General features: G+C 39.6%; 1 protein-coding gene across 1 annotated transcript in view; it reads left to right on the top strand.

Moving 5' to 3' along the window:
- The first annotated feature begins 2,698 nt into the window (after positions 1-2,698).
- The window catches only part of LOC131487851 (fatty acid desaturase 2-like protein FADS2B), a 30,171-nt gene continuing 15,224 nt past the window's right edge, over positions 2,699-17,645 (top strand). Inside the window, exons 1-4 of the mRNA XM_058688997.1 lie at positions 2,699-3,302; positions 11,890-12,000; positions 13,628-13,833; positions 15,329-15,425. Coding sequence (XP_058544980.1) covers positions 2,976-3,302; positions 11,890-12,000; positions 13,628-13,833; positions 15,329-15,425 — 741 coding nt within the window. The 5' untranslated portion in view covers positions 2,699-2,975. The remainder of the gene's footprint in view (positions 3,303-11,889; positions 12,001-13,627; positions 13,834-15,328; positions 15,426-17,645) is intronic.

The raw sequence follows: 17,645 nt of genomic DNA, 5'->3' as shown, positions 1-17,645 counted from the left end.
TGGGCAGAGGTCACACGTTCACCCTTTCTTGTGGATCCTCCAAGAATGCCTAGTTAAATGTTTGCCACATATGTTCTCAGGAGAGGAGTTTTTATTATGAAATCTCATGTTATCTGTAGGCTTAATCTCCACATATGATAGAGCAGAATCGGAAGTGTGCTTCAACTATCGTCACAGAAGAGCATTGAAGAAATTATCACACCAGGGAAATCAGATATGGTTTCTTTTTTAAAAAAATATTTTATAGTTTTATTAAAAACTAATTGACATACATCACTATATAGGTTTAAGGCAAATAGCATGATGATGTGATTTACATATATTGCGAAATGGTTACCACAATAGTTTCAACATCCGTCGGTAAGGCTTTTAAATACAGAGGACAAACTGAGGGTTGCTGGAGGGGAGATTCATCAGGGGATGGGCTAGATCAGTGATGGGTATTAAGGAGGGCACTTATTGGGGTGAGCACTGGATGTTATGTATAAAGGATGAATCACTACGTTCTACTACCGAAAAAGAAAAAAGAAGTTTTTCAGACATGGTTTCTTTTTATCTGAGAGCTGGAAGGAACCTCAGATACTATCCAATATAGTATTTCTTGACATCCTCAAGTACTCTGTGAAGGATTCTGGTTTCATTTGAGTTATAAAAAATAATATGTGTATTAGGATGACCAACTTCTAGCAAATTCTGCTATGCAATTTTGGTGTTCAAGTGTTTTGTGTTTGTGGTCCTGAATATTTTGATACCAAATGATCAGCCAAAGTGATAGTTTTTGGCATCTTATTCTTTGGGATCTCCAAGTTCTCAAGTTTGAGAACAACTTTATCTGATGCAATCTCTCAATGTGAGGTGAGGATTTGGAGACCCAGAAAGGGAAAATGGCTTTGAAATGCATCCAGTTAATCAGTAATGGGGACTAGAAGCCCAGATGACTGGTTCAGCATTTGTTTTAACACAGGGCAGCCACCACCCCTCTGAACAGGCAGCCACAAGTCCCATGACCTTCAGGATCTCTAAATACACATCCAACTTCATAATTCACAGCAATGCAATTTACCTTTATGGCCAGAGAATCATCTTCTAGTTTATCTCAGACGAGGTCTGTGCCCCACCTCTCTGAGAAGCAAGCAGAAAAAGTCAAGATAAATTACTCAAGCTTGGGATAATTAAAATTGTTTTTTTTTTAAATCCTCACTCTCTGAGTCTCTCATATGATGGAATTCATGACTTCACATATATACATGAGAGACTTCTTATGTCTGATGAGATGAGACCATGAAACTGCTGATCCTAAAGTAGGTATTGCTATTTTGTTTGTTGAAGCAGGTAGTAACTGCTTTCCTATTAGGACACTTTTAAAGCAGAGGAAACAATCAATTTTTGCTGTGCTTTACACATATTTGAACTTCATAAGTATTCACTGAATGAATGGCAAATCAATGTTACCTCAAACACCCATTTAATAAAATATATAATCTAATTAGAACTGGGAGGTGAGTGAACTACTGGGTAGGGGGATTCGTGGAAACACAGGGCAAGGTTCATAAGTACCTGCTGTTCAGCAAAATTCTTTGGGGAACTTTGATGAAATCAGCTATGGTAGTCAAATAATCCTCCATGAGATATAAGACCTTCCAGGATCAAGGTAATTGGGACCAGATGTCCAGTTCCTTCATCCAGCTATTTCCTCTGCTTGGTGCCCTACTTGTTCAACCATTGAACAAATAATTATTAAATGCATACTGTGCTAGACCTACGGATACAATAGTAAACATGATACAAATCTCCATTTTCTCATGGAGCATGTGGTATCAGTCTTTGTAGTATTATGAGAATTCTATCCAGGAAAACTTCCAAAATTTATAACCTTGAAATTTTTTTCCTGGTATCTCCTTACTTTTTGCACTTGGTACGGACAAACGTTTTGGCTTCCCAGTCCAAATGATAGAAAGTAACCCTTGTTAATATCCTAAATTTACATCTCCTCGATTCAAGATATTAGACAATTCCAGAAGGAGATCTTGGTTCAGCTTAGGTTGGGTAGCTCTCCTGGATCAGCCTCTGTGGGCTGGAGGAGAGGGATGTGGTTGTTCCAATGGAAACACAGTGTATCCTTGAACAACACAGGTTTGAACTCTGTGGGTCCACTTATATCCATGTTTTTCTAACAAATGCAGTACAGTACTGTAAATACACTTTATCTTCCTTATGATTTTCTTAATTATTTGTTTTATTTAGCTTACTTTATTGTAAGAGTAAAGTATATGATACATGTAACATACACAATCTGTGTTAATGGACCTTTTATACTATCAATCAGGCTTCTTCAGTAGTAGGCTATTAGTGGTTACATTTTGGGAGAGTCCAAGTTTTATACGTGGATTTTCTGACTGTGTGTTGTTCAAGGGTCAACTATATCATTCAGACAGAGGTTGGGGCAATTCGATTACACAGAGATGATGGAAAGACAATTCAATACATTTCAACCACATGTGGAATTAACAAACCTAAATGTCTCTATCCACAGGCACGCCAGAGAGCTGGGGAACCCAACTCCATGGAGTGGCAGTGTAGGACAGCCCTGTGACCTGAGCCTTGCCCCACAGCCCTGGGGCAGGCCACAACTTTCAGACCAACTGTGATTGGTCCAAGCTCTTTACCAGGGGACATTTAATGATGAAAGAGGATGCTGCTAAGACATCAGCCAGCAGAGAGAAGGAAGGTGACCAAGCCTCTATCTGGGCAGAGAAAATCAGGACAGACAGAGAAGTGTGAGGCTGGGGATGAGCTCATTCTCAGGATGTGAAGAGATAACTAGGTTAAAAAGTTTTCTGTGCAGGCATCAGTAGTATTCTACTGCAGTATTCTACTGCAGTAGAATAAGAAGGAAGGAAAAGTGTCATTTTATGGTCTAATCAGAGGCAAATATTAGAAATTTCAGGAGCCAACCTAGAAATCAGAGGGGTACAATGACGATGAAGCTTGAAGACAAGCATGTAGGTAATGGGAACCTTGTAGGAGAGGGTCAGCCATACCTGGGTGAGAAGTATCAAGCGAATGGGAAACCAGTAGCAAATGGGAGAGGAGAGATCTCTGTAAAGCAGGAGGCAAATGGAAAGTGTGGCATGCCCAGAAAAAGCCTCAACATGTACAGCTGGCAGGAGATCCAGAAACACAATCAGAAGGCTGATCAGTGGCTGGTGATCAATCGCAAGGTCTACGATGTTACTGGCTGGGCCAACAAGCATCCAGGGGGGAGCCGAGTCCTCAACCACTATGCTGGGGAAGATGCCACGGTAAGGAACTCAAAGCTCTGCCTTCTCTCTTCTGACTGGTGGGTGGCTGCGACTTGGCTCTCTTTCCCAAAGCATTTGAGTACGTGCTCAAACTCCACAATTGCTCATCTCCTCCCAAACCAATTTTTCAGGATTCCTATCCTGCAAGAACCTGAAACCAAATAAGCCTCAAGGACTAGCTCCTATTTTGGGATGGGCTCAGATGCTGACAGTGGATACTGTTTGTGTATTTTGGATCTTGTTTTCTCTTGGTGTTGTGTTTTGAATTGGAGTCACTGTTTGCTTCCTGGTTTAGTATAGTTGACACACAACATTTCATTAGTTCAAGTGTACAATATAGTGATTCAACAACTCTATACACTAGGCTATGCTCACCACAAGTGTGGCTACCATCTGTCACTGTCTTTTAAGAAGAAAGTTACAAATGCATGAGTAAAATTTGGGAAAAATCACGTCTGTGCCCATCTAGAAATTTCTCAGACTCTTATAAATGGAGTGTGTAAAAGGAAGACAGCAATTCACATGATAGGCATCAAAATGTTAATAACAATAACACAAACCTACAATTATGGATAGTGCTTTTCTAACCCAAGTCACAGGATCAGCTCAGATGATGTGTTGGCAAAGATGCAGGCCTTCAACCACCTTGGAAATAACTGATAAACTCACTCAGCTTGAGACAGCTGAGCTGATGAATCTTTAATTTTCTGATGATGTTTATCTCTAAGAAGTTAGGGAAAAAAACATGATTCCACATCCAACAAGGTAGAATTAATTAATAAAATAAAACCATCAGGACTTTAGGATAAAATACCCATGCCACCTTGGGATTCATATCTTAAGAATGAAAATCCTGAGTGTGGCCAGCCATGTACCCTAGACTTTATGTCAGTAAATCCAAAAATGTTTGCAGAAAAGATTCTTGCAAAAGAAGATGGTTCAAGAAGAATGGGAGGCTCCAGAGGAGTTCTGACAAATGTAATACCCCATAGCTACTCAGAATTCAGGGAGCCTGAGCTTGGCAACTGGATACACGAACACGGGAAAGTTGTTGAAATGCTCGCAGCCTCTGCTTCATCATTTGTAAAATGGAAATGACCTTACCAATCTAACTGGTTTATGGTAAATGGGACTAATGCTTGTAAAGTGTTTAGCACAATGCCAAACACTTAATAAAGTTTCATTAAATTCTAACTATTATGATTTATCTCACTGGCATCCATAGCCTCAGAGGTGTGATTATTATTTCCTGTTTACCACCAGTTTAGAAATCTTGATTATATTTGGTGTCATCTGATTGGGAACAGAGGAGCCCATGGTGGAGAAGTATCATTCTCTCTAGTGAAGGAGGGCAGGACATAAAGGACCTACAATCAGAGACTTACTCTACAACACCTAAGAGGTGTTTGCAGGTTGTGCCCTGAAAGGCAACTGTGGACCAAAGAAAGCATAGTCTCTGTTAGCTGGCCCTCAACCCATGACTGCACCTGCTCAGTGAAGAGCACCATTCCTTTATTTACATGGAAACTCTCCTTGAAGCTTCTACTTTCCTCATAAACGCTGAATAGTGATAGATCATTAATTCGTTCATTCATGTAGTCAGCTATTCTAAAACCCTTGTTAAGGGTCCAGCGTAATGATTAAGAGTACAGGTTTGGGAATGGAAAAGGGTTGGCTTGTATCTGAGCTCAACTACTTACTAAGAATGTCTTGAGGAGGTTGATGAAACTCTTGAAGCCTTGGCTTCCTCATCTAGAAATTAGGGATAATAATACCTTCATCTCGCTTGGCAGAGATTAAAAACTAAAAAAAAAAAATAGCAGTGCTTTTGTTTTATTATTACTTAGTTCTGAGATGGGTTGTAATTTTCTCCAAAGAAAAGGCAAGGCAAATAAATCCACAAAACAAAATGGGTACATAAGTTCCCGTTATTTCCCATATGAGTTGTCTGATTGTTTTCAAACTATATGATTTAAAACTAATGGCATGGTGGTAATAATTAGAGTCTAGGCCCAGTATTTTTACCTGAGAAGAGTTCACTGGGGAAAGTCAGAAACAACCTGTAAGTCCAAGAAGAATTGATTATATAGTTATCAATATATCCATATGATGGGCTATTTTGCAATTATTAAAATAGGGTTACAAAGCATTTGAGGATGAGACATGCTTATGAAACAGTAGTGGGCACAGTCTTCATGTAAGACAACAGTGTGTTCTGGGTTCCATGAAAGGCATAAATGCAACCTTGTGATACAAGGACATGAACAAAATATCTAGAACAAAGAAAACAAGTTTGTATCCTAGTGCTGTTCAACCCACTTATTATCTCTGAAGTCCCCACTCTAAGAAAGACCCTGAGAAGTTCAAGTTCTTTCTCATGATGGCCAAAGGCCAATATGACAGGGAAAGGATAACCAAAACTTAGAGGAAATATAGAAAAGTTCATCCAGCTATTTGGAGGACTACCATGTGGAAGTCAGGGGAGCTGTATGCAGTTCAAAAGAGTGGCATGCAGTCAGTGGAGGTGAGGTTAGGGCTGGAGGAAGAGAGGATTTTTCACAGAGGTGGAGTGAAAACAGGATTCACATCAGGAGGAAACACCCAGCCTGAATGGGCATCCCAGCTTAACCACTTCTTTTGCTTAGCACAATATTGGCCCATGGCTTGGCGTCATTGACTATCGTGGCATAAGGAGGACAGAATGTGAGAAAGGAGAGGTAGAGAAAGAGAAAAGAGAAAGGAGAGGGAGAGGAAGCTTCTTGAGAGCTGAGCCATGCCTTCCTCTTCTTTCTCCTCTTCCACTACACATAATAACACTTCCCTAGCACAGCATCCATCCCCATCGGCAATCACCAGGACAAAACCAACCCAGATTTCTAAGCATTAGTGAAAGTGAAAGTAGTAATCAGTACGAGTAGTTACATCTTCTCTGGTTTGTCAACATTTCTTAAATTATCTGGTTCTCACCAGAACAATGATTCAAGTAGAAAATAGGTTGGAGAAGTAGAGAAAGGGGGGGGTGCTGAGGCACTAAAGGTGAAGATGGGCCATGAGGACATGCTTTCTTTCAGAAAGGCCAGTCTGGCAGCTAAGTGATGGCTGCACTGAAGAACAGTCAGCCAAAATGAAGGAGGGAGCCCAGGGAACATGTTGAAAGTCCTAACAAGGCACTGACCACAGGAATGGAAAAGACGGGGTAGCTGCAAAGGATGTCTAAGAGACATAATTTATAAAATGTGATGAGTGACTGGTTGAGTAATCGTGGAGAAACAGTCTGTCTGACTTGTGCATATGTGACATAGTGAACTGGGTGACTATGTCCATGACAGAATAGGGAAGCCAGGAGGATGAGCAGGTTTGGGAGGGAGAGCAGAGAGACAGAGAACTGGGGCTGGAGCTCAGCAGAAAGTATGGCAGAAAAAACCTTGGTATAGGGAAGAGCTTTCAAATACTGAAAGTTCTCAAACCATGAAATGAGTTGCAGTGGAAAAATAGCCCTTTGCTTATTCCTGTGGGTGAAGGGGAATCTGGGTGACTTTAAGTGAACATTCTCCATTCCGAAAAGGCTTTCTCCCAGATAAAGGGCAAAGACGGCATTCTCCTTACAAACTGACCTATTCATAATTCATGTACTACCCAGAATATGAGGGGACTTGTTCTAGCCTTTGCCTTGGAGCACATGAGACCAGAGACGGGTAAGCATAAGAGAAATTACTCAAAGATGTGGTAATGCATATGTGGTTGGGTGTTGACTAGTCTGGTGAGCTTTTGTGAGGTGAGTAAATCAAAATCCATGTTCTAGTTACCTTGTTTTGTGACTGAGTGTATATATATTTCTCACTGGTGTTTTATTTCCAGAATTTCTTCCCCCAGACAAACTAAATATAATACAAAAAGTGCAATCACTTATTAATTTATTTATTTGGTCTGGCTTTCAAAACCAAATCTCTTAGCTACTAGGCTAAGATAAGATCCTCAATAAGGTTTTATAGAATGACTGAATAAATGAATGGAAGCATTAGTAAACCCATTAGGCAGAGTGGGTGACATTATTATCCTCATTTAGAAAAAAAAACCTGAGGCTTGAGAAATTAAGTAATTTCCCTAATATAAGGCAGCTTAGTCCTTTGCTACCCTGCACTGTGCCTTAGTGTGAATTAGGAAGGCACACTCCTTGGGTGGTTGCAGCACAAGATTTGGCAAACAGAACGTTTGCTGGATTTCAGCCCATACCTACCCTCTTGGATGGGTGCCTTTGTGCAGGGGACAACCTCCTGATAGTACTTAAGTTTGTAAATGCAGGGGTTTGTCTCAGGCCTGTGTCGAAATAACCCGTTTTGAAATGAATGTTGGTACAAATTTATGAATAGATTAAGGAGTAGAGATTATGGTTAAGAAGGGAGCCAAAAAGCTAACAGATGAAAATGGGAGATGCTGGGTAGGGAAGAGACACTGGTTCTTAAGACCTGTATCCTCTGAGCTCAACACTTTTGAATGCTCCCAACTTTTTCTTTGTTAGAGAAAGCTTATATTCATCTCTTCATTCCTCCTTTCCCTTACTCATGAGGCATCCACTGAGCCACATGCCATATTCCAGGCAAAACGAGACAGTAGGAATAATTTAATCAATAGTACATGGCTTTCGTCTTCAATAACTCTAACATACGTTGGAACAAATTTATCCAAGAAGGTGAAAGACCTGCACCCTAGAAACTAAGACATTAATGAAAGAAATTGAGGAAGATACAAACAAATGGAAAGGTATTCTGTGCTCATGGGTTGGAAGATTTAATCTGTTAAAATGTCCATTCTACCTAAAACAATCCACAGGTTCAATGCATTCTCTATCAGAATTCCAATGGCATTTTTCATGAAAATAGATTAAATAATCCTAAAATTTGTATTGGAACCATAAATGACCCCAAATAGTCAAAGCAATCTTGAGAAATAACCCACCTGGATTCCCTGATATCAGTACATACTACAAAGCTACAGATGAATGTATAAAGAAAATGTGATGCCCATGCATGCGTGCACGCCCACACACACACACACACACACACACACACACACACACCTGATAGAATACTATTCAGCCATAAAAAAGAACAAAATCCTGCCATTTGCAACAACCTGGATGTTCCCAGAAGGCATTATGCTAATTGAAATATGTCAGACCGAGGAAGAAAAATAGCATATGATTTCACTTATATGTGGAATCTAAGAAAGAAAACAAAATATCAAGCTCATAGATACAGAAAACCAATTGGTGGTTACCAGAGGCAGGAGGTACCGGGTGGGATAAAAGGGTGAAGGAGTTCAAAAGTGCAAACTTCCAGCTACAATAAATAAATCATGGGGGTTGTAATGTTTTGCATGGTGACTATAGTTAATAATACTGTATTGCGTATTTGAAAAGTGTTGAGAGATTAAATCTTACAAGTTATCATCACCAGAAAAAGAATTTGGTAACTATGTATGGGGGCAGATGTTAACCAGACTTATTGTGGTGATTATTTTGCAATGCATGCAAATATCAAATCGTTCTTTTGTACACCTGAAGCCAATATAAGGCTATATGAATATTATGCTAATTTTTAAAAAAGAAAAACACAAAGACCACTAGAGAAGGGGGCAGGTACACAGTTTCATTATAATATAATTTGAAAAGCTCTAGGGGCTACAGGAGCCACAGGAGATGGTAAATAACTTTCCTAAGTTAGGTGGAGGCATTATTGAATCTGAATCTTGAGGGGTGAGGAAGAGTATTTATAGAGAGAAAATGGAGGAAGGTAGTTAAGACAAAGGAAACAGTATGTGCCAAGCTTCAGAACAATAGATAGGCATGGAATGTTCATTGAATGGGAAGATGTCTGGTGGACAAATGGCTCATGAAGGGTGAGGTGAAAGGTAAGCCTGGAGAGGCAGGTTGAAGCCAGAGGCAAAGCAATTCAGGGGATTAAAACCTAATATGGAGAGGTATCATTACTATATGCCCAGCAGATACATACAGATTTTTGCATCACCCCAAACTATCTGGCATCACTTCTCTCTTGAGAGGCCTTTCAGAAAAAGAATTATACATGTTAAGGATAGAATAAATTGTTACAGCTTCATGGCTTTAAAGTCACATAGACTTTAGTTCAAATCCTGGCTCTACTATTTACCTATTTGCTGTGGCATTTTGGACAAGACTTTCTCTCCTCAAAGACTTGGTATCTTTATCTTTATAGCACAAATGATGGAACCTCACAGATCTAAGGTGATGATTATGAGTTGGCCCATAGATTGTCTGGTACACAAGATACGCTCAACAGAAGTTAGCACTATCCCGTCTCCCCTTCATTTTACCCCCTCTCCTTCCTTCAGCACGAATATACTCGCCCAAGTGTGTTGATATGATAACATAGCCTGTTTTTACAGGTGTTCCAAAAAGAGGATTTCACAACTTCCACAATATCCAGACTCTATTAGGAAATTCTTTTACATTGAATATTCTAAGACTATGTAAACTCCTTTGTTGTACGGCTCATCAGTACAATGAAAAGAGGTCCACATGGCAGGGCAAGGCTTACTATTCTGGAAAAACTCTGTTGGTCTTTAGGATCTGTTATTGCAGTGTTGCCTATGGATTTTGCTGTGAATCAAAAAACAAACAAACAAATAAACCCCCACCAAAACCAACCAACAAAACAAACAAACAAACAAACAAACAAACAAACAAACAAACAAACGATGAACCCAGAAGAATGTTTTTGTCAGCACACTGCTCCAGGTTCTGAATGACTGCTCACAGCAAAATGAAATTTCAATGGCTTACCTTTCTTCTACCTTCTTATCTTGGTCCACCAGAATGTTTTCCATCCTATCTGCTCTTAAAGAACAGGTAGAATATTTTGCCAATATGGATCATTCTGAAATACTTAATAGCCTTCTTAATCACTGGATGGCTGTCTTCCTGGCTCAGGAAACTAAGTTTTAAAGTTGTAGAATGTGAAATTATATAGTATAGCATTTCCAAAGGGGGTCAGAGTAAGTATACAGAAGCAGAATGGAAAGTAGGGACTGGACTGGTTCTAGCAAATACAAAGCCCTTTTTATATCATTGAACCTAGAGACCATAAGGAGAAGTAAGTCTAAAAAGCAGATATTGCACCCTTCTAATTAATGTTATTCATTACATAAACACCTTCTTAGAAAGTAGGCTTCTACGTAGTTCTTAGATGTATCTAAAGGTGCTTTGCACTTTGAACATGGAAGTTTCATTATTTTCACTAAAATAATTCAGAGTTCATTACACATTAAGCATTGGAGTATAGGAAGAAAATCTCTGAGGTGCTGTATTGAAGAGAATGTAGATAGTAAGTTCTTAGCACTAGAAGTATACATACAAGAAAGATGGCTAATATGTTGACTCGCTTAATCCCTAAAGTAACTTTATGAATTGGTTGGCTATTGTCATCACCCTTGTGTTAGAGAAAACAGAAGCACAGACAAGGTCAAGAGACTTGTCCACAGCTTCATAGCTCCACAGCTAGTAAGTAGAAACTAGAATTTAAATGAAGAAAGGCCACTCCAGGGTCCATTTTCCTAGTCAGTACTAGGGGATGCCAGCACTTTAGAGTCGTGGGTGTGGCTTCCACGTTTTCAACTTATGATGTTGATTGTATTCCCTCACTTTTAATAACTCCTGTACCCAAAGTCATATTAGCAGAAATCCTAGAAATTCCACCTCTTGGAGAATTTTCCTTCCCCAAAAATGGTTTAAATCCCTGGAAAGAAAGAGAATATCTTTTAGTTCCAAATATAAGGAGGATATAGGAACCACCACACTTCACATAGCCTCTATCCACAAGGTGCTGCTTAACACGGACCTGAGATGGGGAAAAGCAGTTGGTCACCTCTATGCGCCTGGCTGTCACAACCCTTGCAGAGACTGCCCTAGCACTGTTTAGAAAGAGTGATGAGACCCCTCCAGTGAAAAACTTTGTGAAAAGCGTGTACTTTAGACAGCTCAGACCTCAAGGGCTGTACTCCCTTTCTCTCCTGTGCATTAATCCTACACTATCAACGTCAACTTTAACCAGTTTTTTAAAAAAAATAACTTAACTCAAATGTTTCATTCCTCTTGGCTTTGGCCAGGAACCAAGAGGGAGATTTGATGGGAGATGTGCTTTTCACAGCTAGTCATGGTTGCTGCATGTTTCTGTGTGGGCAACTTCCACCAAGCCTGATGTTGGACTTTAAGGATTCATCATGGCTTATTAACTCCAGCAAATTAATTCTTCTGGTGCTCAATAAAGTAAACAGTGATCCCTTCCAATGATCAGGAATATTCTGGCTGTGTTGGGCTTGCCTAATGAAGCAGTGCATCAAGCTGGGGGATCTCCAGCATGAAGCTTTCACAAAGTATCTCCAAGGGTAATTTTGATTGTTCAACTGGAGACATCAACCTGGGGTTAGAAGAAATCCTCTGTAATAGAGTCTGCTGATTCCCAAGATGGGCACAGGATAAGGTAAGGAAGGGGACTATTCTGTAGATAAGCATGTGTCTCCTAAGCCTCTATCAATTCTCTGTGATTTACAGGATGTCTTCAGAGCCATGCACCTGGACCTTGACATTGTAAAATTGTACCTTAAGCCGCTGCTCATCAGAGAGCTTGCCCCAGAAGAGCCTAGCCAAGAGAGACACAAAAGTGTGAGTGGGGTCTCAGGACTCAGAAACATGCGGAGGGATGAGGACAAAAGCCAGTTGAGTGATTCCTGACATATCCAAGAATTGATCATTTTCTGTGAGATGCCTGACATCACGGCTGGGTGAACCTGCTATACCATAAATGAGTAGCTTCTACATGTTACAAAATAATGTCATCCTCGTTAGACACTCAGAATTCTTAAACCTCTGTGTAAAAAGGAAAGAAATGTTTGGTCCTGTACCAAACAGAATTTCCATGTTTCCAAGTACCTCTTTTTTTGCCCAGATATATCTAGATACAATTTTTGTCCAGTGACTGTTTATAAAAATGTTTGATGTCTGTGTCTTTTAAAGTGAGTTCCATGAGAGCAGGGAATATCTATCTATCTATCTATCTATCTATCTATCTATCTATGTATCTATCTATGTATCCAAGTATCTATCTATCTATATTGCTTATCTCTGTGTACTCAAGAACCCCCCTGCACAGGATCAGACATATAGTACAGACTCCATAAATAGGTATTGAATGAAAGACGTGAATATATCATAACAGAAGCCTTTTCTACATTTGGTGAAACTATAGTCCAAGGAAAATAAATTGCTTTCTGAAAGTCCCATAGTTGGTGTATCAGAAAACTGGGATTCCAAGTCACTTATTTCTGGCCCCAATCCAAATTAAAATTTTGCTTCTAGAATTATGTTCATAGCTTTTTCTTTTTATGCTACAAATTTCTCTCCTTTTGTGTATCTCCTTGAACAGTCTTGTTTTCTTTCTTATGCCCTGGTCGCTGTGTCAACTGTCCTGGTTTCAAACCCATTAGTCGTTAAGCTAAGAGATATTTCTTCCCATCTCTTGCACTGACTCTCCAGTTTGATTGGCAAGCTTGTAAACCAATACTAGCCTTGACCATGCACACACATGCACATATGCATGTCACACACACATAGGACCGGGAAACTTACCGTCCCACACATACACACAGACACACATACACATCAGCACACACACACTAATGCCACAAGAGATCCTGCTTTGTTCCTAGGGGCCCATCAAGCAGCTCACAGGAAAGTCTTCCTTTGAACCAATTTACATGAACTGCATTTTTCTATTTTGATCATCTTTAATGAAAGGGTCCTTTGCAAAACTGATCTGATGATGAGGTAGAAAATTCTGTGTAAAGTGTACCATTATGTATGGTAACACAAGTCCATATAGACCACACAGTTCCCTGAAGCATAATCGGTGATCAATCAATACCTGAAACAATACTGATGATTTAAAAGACAACTGTGAGACACTACTCCCCTAACAACTGTTAGACAATAACTCCTAGACCTCCCCGCCAGACCCTACTGTTTCTGAGTTCCAAAACAGTTTGAGGACAGTTTACAAATCACTACCCATTTTTTCTCTTCTCCTGAAAAAAAAATATTATCATAACCTTTTTAAAAGGTTTTGTTTGCTCATAGTTTTATGTTTTTAATTTTGCTCAATTAAATTTGTTAATATCCTTAAATTTCTATTCATAAAAGTAAGGTATTAATAAAGTAATAAAAGAGATTATTAATTGTGTTCATTTGTGTTCCCTGAGGGAACTAATTCCTTCCTTGAACATTTATTTCTCAGTCCCAGCTGGTGGAAGATGTCCGAGAATTGCGGAGAACATTAGAGGCCATGAACATGTTCAAGGTCAACCCAGTGTTCTTCTTCCTTCACTTCGCCCAGGTCTTGATTTTAGAAACTCTGGCTTGGCTAATAGTGTGGCATTTTGGCAGTGGCTGGCCTGTGACAATATTCATCTCCTTCCTTCTCACAATTTCCCAGGTAAGCACGTACCCTAAAATCAAGCAGTGGCTTTAGGGGACGATTCAGAATTGTCTCCTTCTCCCTTTAGACCTGCACCAGCTGCTTCCTGACACTTCCTGGCAAGCTACTAATCCACATCTGACACCAGCAAGTTACCACATCTTGCCAGGCCCCAGTCTTTTGTCTGTAAAACGGGATAACAATCTTTATGTAAATATTCTCTACTAAAGAAGTTAACGTGTAAAACACTTAGCACAATGACTAGCACATAGGAAATATTTAATTTATGACAGATGCTCATCTTTGCCCAATTGTATCCATACCAGTTCAGTAACTGAAGTCGTTTCTCAGCCATGTAACACTCACCTTTATCTTTTATTCATCTTCCAACCAATAAAAAGAGAGAAAGGCAAATCAAGAAACAGAATCTTAACTACGGAGAATGAACTGATGGTTACCAAAGGAGAGGGGGTGGGGGGATGTATGAAATAGGTGATGGGGATTAAGGAGTGAACTTGTCACGATGAGCACTGGGGGTTGTACGGAGGTGTCGAATCACTGTATTGTATATCTGAAACCAGCATTACACTGTATGTTAACTAACTGGAATTTACATAAAAACTTAAAAACCTGAACTTATGGATTCCACCATAAATTGTCATCAAACTGGCACCAGCAGAGCATTGGATAAATCTTTGTTGAATGAAATGTGAATCTCTGAACACGGCTTTCTGTGAGCACAACACTGTGGGGGGGACATGAAAGGAAATGCACCTGGTTCCTTCCCTGGGGAAAAGAGTCTTCCACTGGGGAGACCGATGTTCAAACTGGTAAACATTCTATGTGACAGAATGACATCGGTGCCAAAGAGAGGAACCAGCATATGCTGTTAAAGCAGAAAGAGGCATTTAATTCTCATGGGGATAACTGGGGAAGGTTTTATGGAAAATTAATGTCCAAGTTAATTCCAGAATTTATGATATGTTATTTATTTATTTTTTGTAAAGTCAACTTGCTTTATTCCTCGAAAAGCAATTCTTTTGGAAACTGGAAAGGAAACAAATATTTGTTTGGTGCTTAACATAAGCCAAGCACTTTGGAGGTATTTAAGTTTGCCAACAGTCCATGAGTAAGGTATTATTATCCCTACCCATCAGATGAAGAGCTGAGGTTCAGAGCTACTGAGTAACCTGCCAAGATCTGTGCAACACATACATGGTAAAGAACAGTTGAGAACCCAAATCTGCCTGACTCCAAAGGCCATACTCTTTGTCCTCCTCACTGGAAGATTTGACAGTGGTAAGGAAAATGTTCTAGGCTGAAAGAACTCAGTTCACAAAGGCACACAAGTGGGAAAGAATGCAATGTGTGGGAAATAGAAAGTGAACTTGGCTTGGGGCCAGATGAGATCCCCCACCATTCTTCTCCAATGGGCTCCTGAATCTATGGGCGGGCTCATTGATTAATTTCTTCTTAACTCCTCAACCTCTCTAACAACAACTTAATCTCTTCTAGGTTCAGTGTTTTTTTTCTGCAACATGACTTGGGACACACTTCTATATTTCCAAAGTCCAAGTGGAGCCGCTTGATGCAAAAAGTTGTGATGGGTCATCTCAAGGTACAAGATGTTCATGGAGCATGATGGAATTCTCAAAACTCATTTCCTCAGACTATGGTTACCAAATTTGTGTGCTGATCGGAGTAAAAAAAAGTGTTTGTGCATAGATTTGCAAATAAATATAAATATAATAAAAATGTAGGTACTATATATATATATATATATATATATGACATTATAATATATATGTTAAAATTAGAACTTGGAATTTTTATGAGGGAAGGTTTATTTTTATTTAGTAAATTCCAACAGTTTTTTTTTCTTATACTAATAAAGTCTTTAGCCCAGTCCCTGGTACCCAATTAAGAAACCACCTTGGAGGAGAACAATTGTACCTTTATAAATGAAGAGGTGCTCTGTAAAATCATGAATGGGAATGTTTCTAGAAGGAATCTGAATATTTACTGCTGGGAAGCTACAGGAATTTAGCAAAGCCCGATTTGTCTTAGAAAGACAGGGCTATGAAGAAATAGGAAAGGATGCAGAAGAGATAATAGTGAAGAGAAAGAGAAAAAGTGGACAAGACAGGTCAGATGGCACTGTTCAAGAGTCAAGGGCTGCAAATCCCAGAAGGCTGGAAACAGCAGTGATGATGATGCCAGTTGGCCTTGTATCCCTGCCCAAACTCCAGGAGAGCATATACTTTGTCCTATGTGCCACTATGCTGCAGCACCTAGCAGAGTGCTTGGCACATAGTAAGCCTTCAATAGCATTTGTTGAGTGGATGGATGGATGGATGGATGGATGGATGGGTGAACCAAGGTAACAGTACAGGACTGCTAAGAGTGGGTGCTAGATCTGACTCTGAAAAGGCCCCTTGTGTGATCTTGTCTGATATCTGACTCTCCATGTCCTTATCTCTAATATTAGGAGTTAAACTGGATGTCTGCTTTTCTAGGACATTCTAGGATTTAGTGACTATGTACACTGGCCCAGACAGGGGGGAAATGCCTCTGAGCCTTCCATGAAGCCAAATATTGCATTCAAGCCAGCTCATTTTAGAAAAAACTCATAGGCACTTTTGTTTTGTCTTAACACTGTTGTTTTATACTTAACTGGAAGATACTTAAAATCACCATCTTATCTATCCTCTTTCCAGTCGAGCAAACAAAGTTTAAGTAGATTCAGTAACACTGAGTGGGATCTGGGTTCCTATTAGAATTATGTCTGTTACTCAAAATTGTTAGAATGAATAACATATTGTCATTTTATTTGATGTTTTATTTAACTGGGAAATTCCTGTAGGTGCACTGTTCTGCCCTCCATCCACTAGTGCTAAATTGACACTGTTTCTGTGTTCAATCAGAAATCTTTACCACAGAATAAAAGAAGGAAATCCCACACAAAGAATTAGGTAATGGACCCTCCCACTCTCCTTCCCCTGTTTTGAGGAAGTCAGAGGGAAAAGGAGACTCATGTGACCTGGAGATAATTGACAGTTGATCTGGTGTCAGTATATGTAATATTTCAAGCTCTACCCTTGCTGGTGCTTTAAAAAAAATCATTGCTTTTCCATTGGTCCAAATTTGTACACTGCTCTTTCTCTATGACTTGTGTTGCCAGAAACAAGTTTTGCACTAGTTGAAATGAACACAACCTTGATAACTCATGAACAGAGGAAGTAAATGGGAAATGCTCTAAAAGCTAATTGAGTGCACTGGGCCTTTTGCAGGCAAAACCAGCAATTTGTGAGCAAAATGAATACAGGCTTCAATCATCTGCAGCAGAGTAAACTACCTAGGGGAAGGAAAGTTGGGAAGGAGGGAGGTAACAAGGAAAATTGTAATGGAAGCTGCAACAACTTCATCTTCTACATACATTACAATTTTAAATTTCAAAACTTGATTTCATGCCAATTTACCCTCCCCCATGGAAAAGCATAAATATATATTGAGATTTTGTTGGAATATGCTTTCACTACCTGTGCTAGTAATGGTGTATGTCTGGTCTTTGCTTTTTTGTGTGTGTGTGTGTGTGTGCAGCAAAAGAGCCCTTCTGAAAGTACACTCTGAAATGTCTGCACACATTTTGGACTTCTGTGCAATGTTCAAATCAAAATGGACTCCCTGTAGCATATTTTTCGACATCCCCTCCCCAACACCCAGCATGCCCAGTTTGAAAACTATAAGAATCAAGTGTCATTATAGGGACAAAGAGATAGAATATTTGATATTAAGATCTGCCTTGAAAATCTGGCCTATCCTGTTTCCATGACTACAT

The sequence above is a fragment of the Neofelis nebulosa genome, chromosome 10 (genome assembly GCF_028018385.1).
Source record: "Neofelis nebulosa isolate mNeoNeb1 chromosome 10, mNeoNeb1.pri, whole genome shotgun sequence".
NCBI lineage: Eukaryota > Metazoa > Chordata > Mammalia > Carnivora > Felidae > Neofelis > Neofelis nebulosa.
The sequence above is the reverse complement of the archived record's forward strand: the minus strand, read 5'-3'. Positions and strand labels throughout refer to the sequence as shown.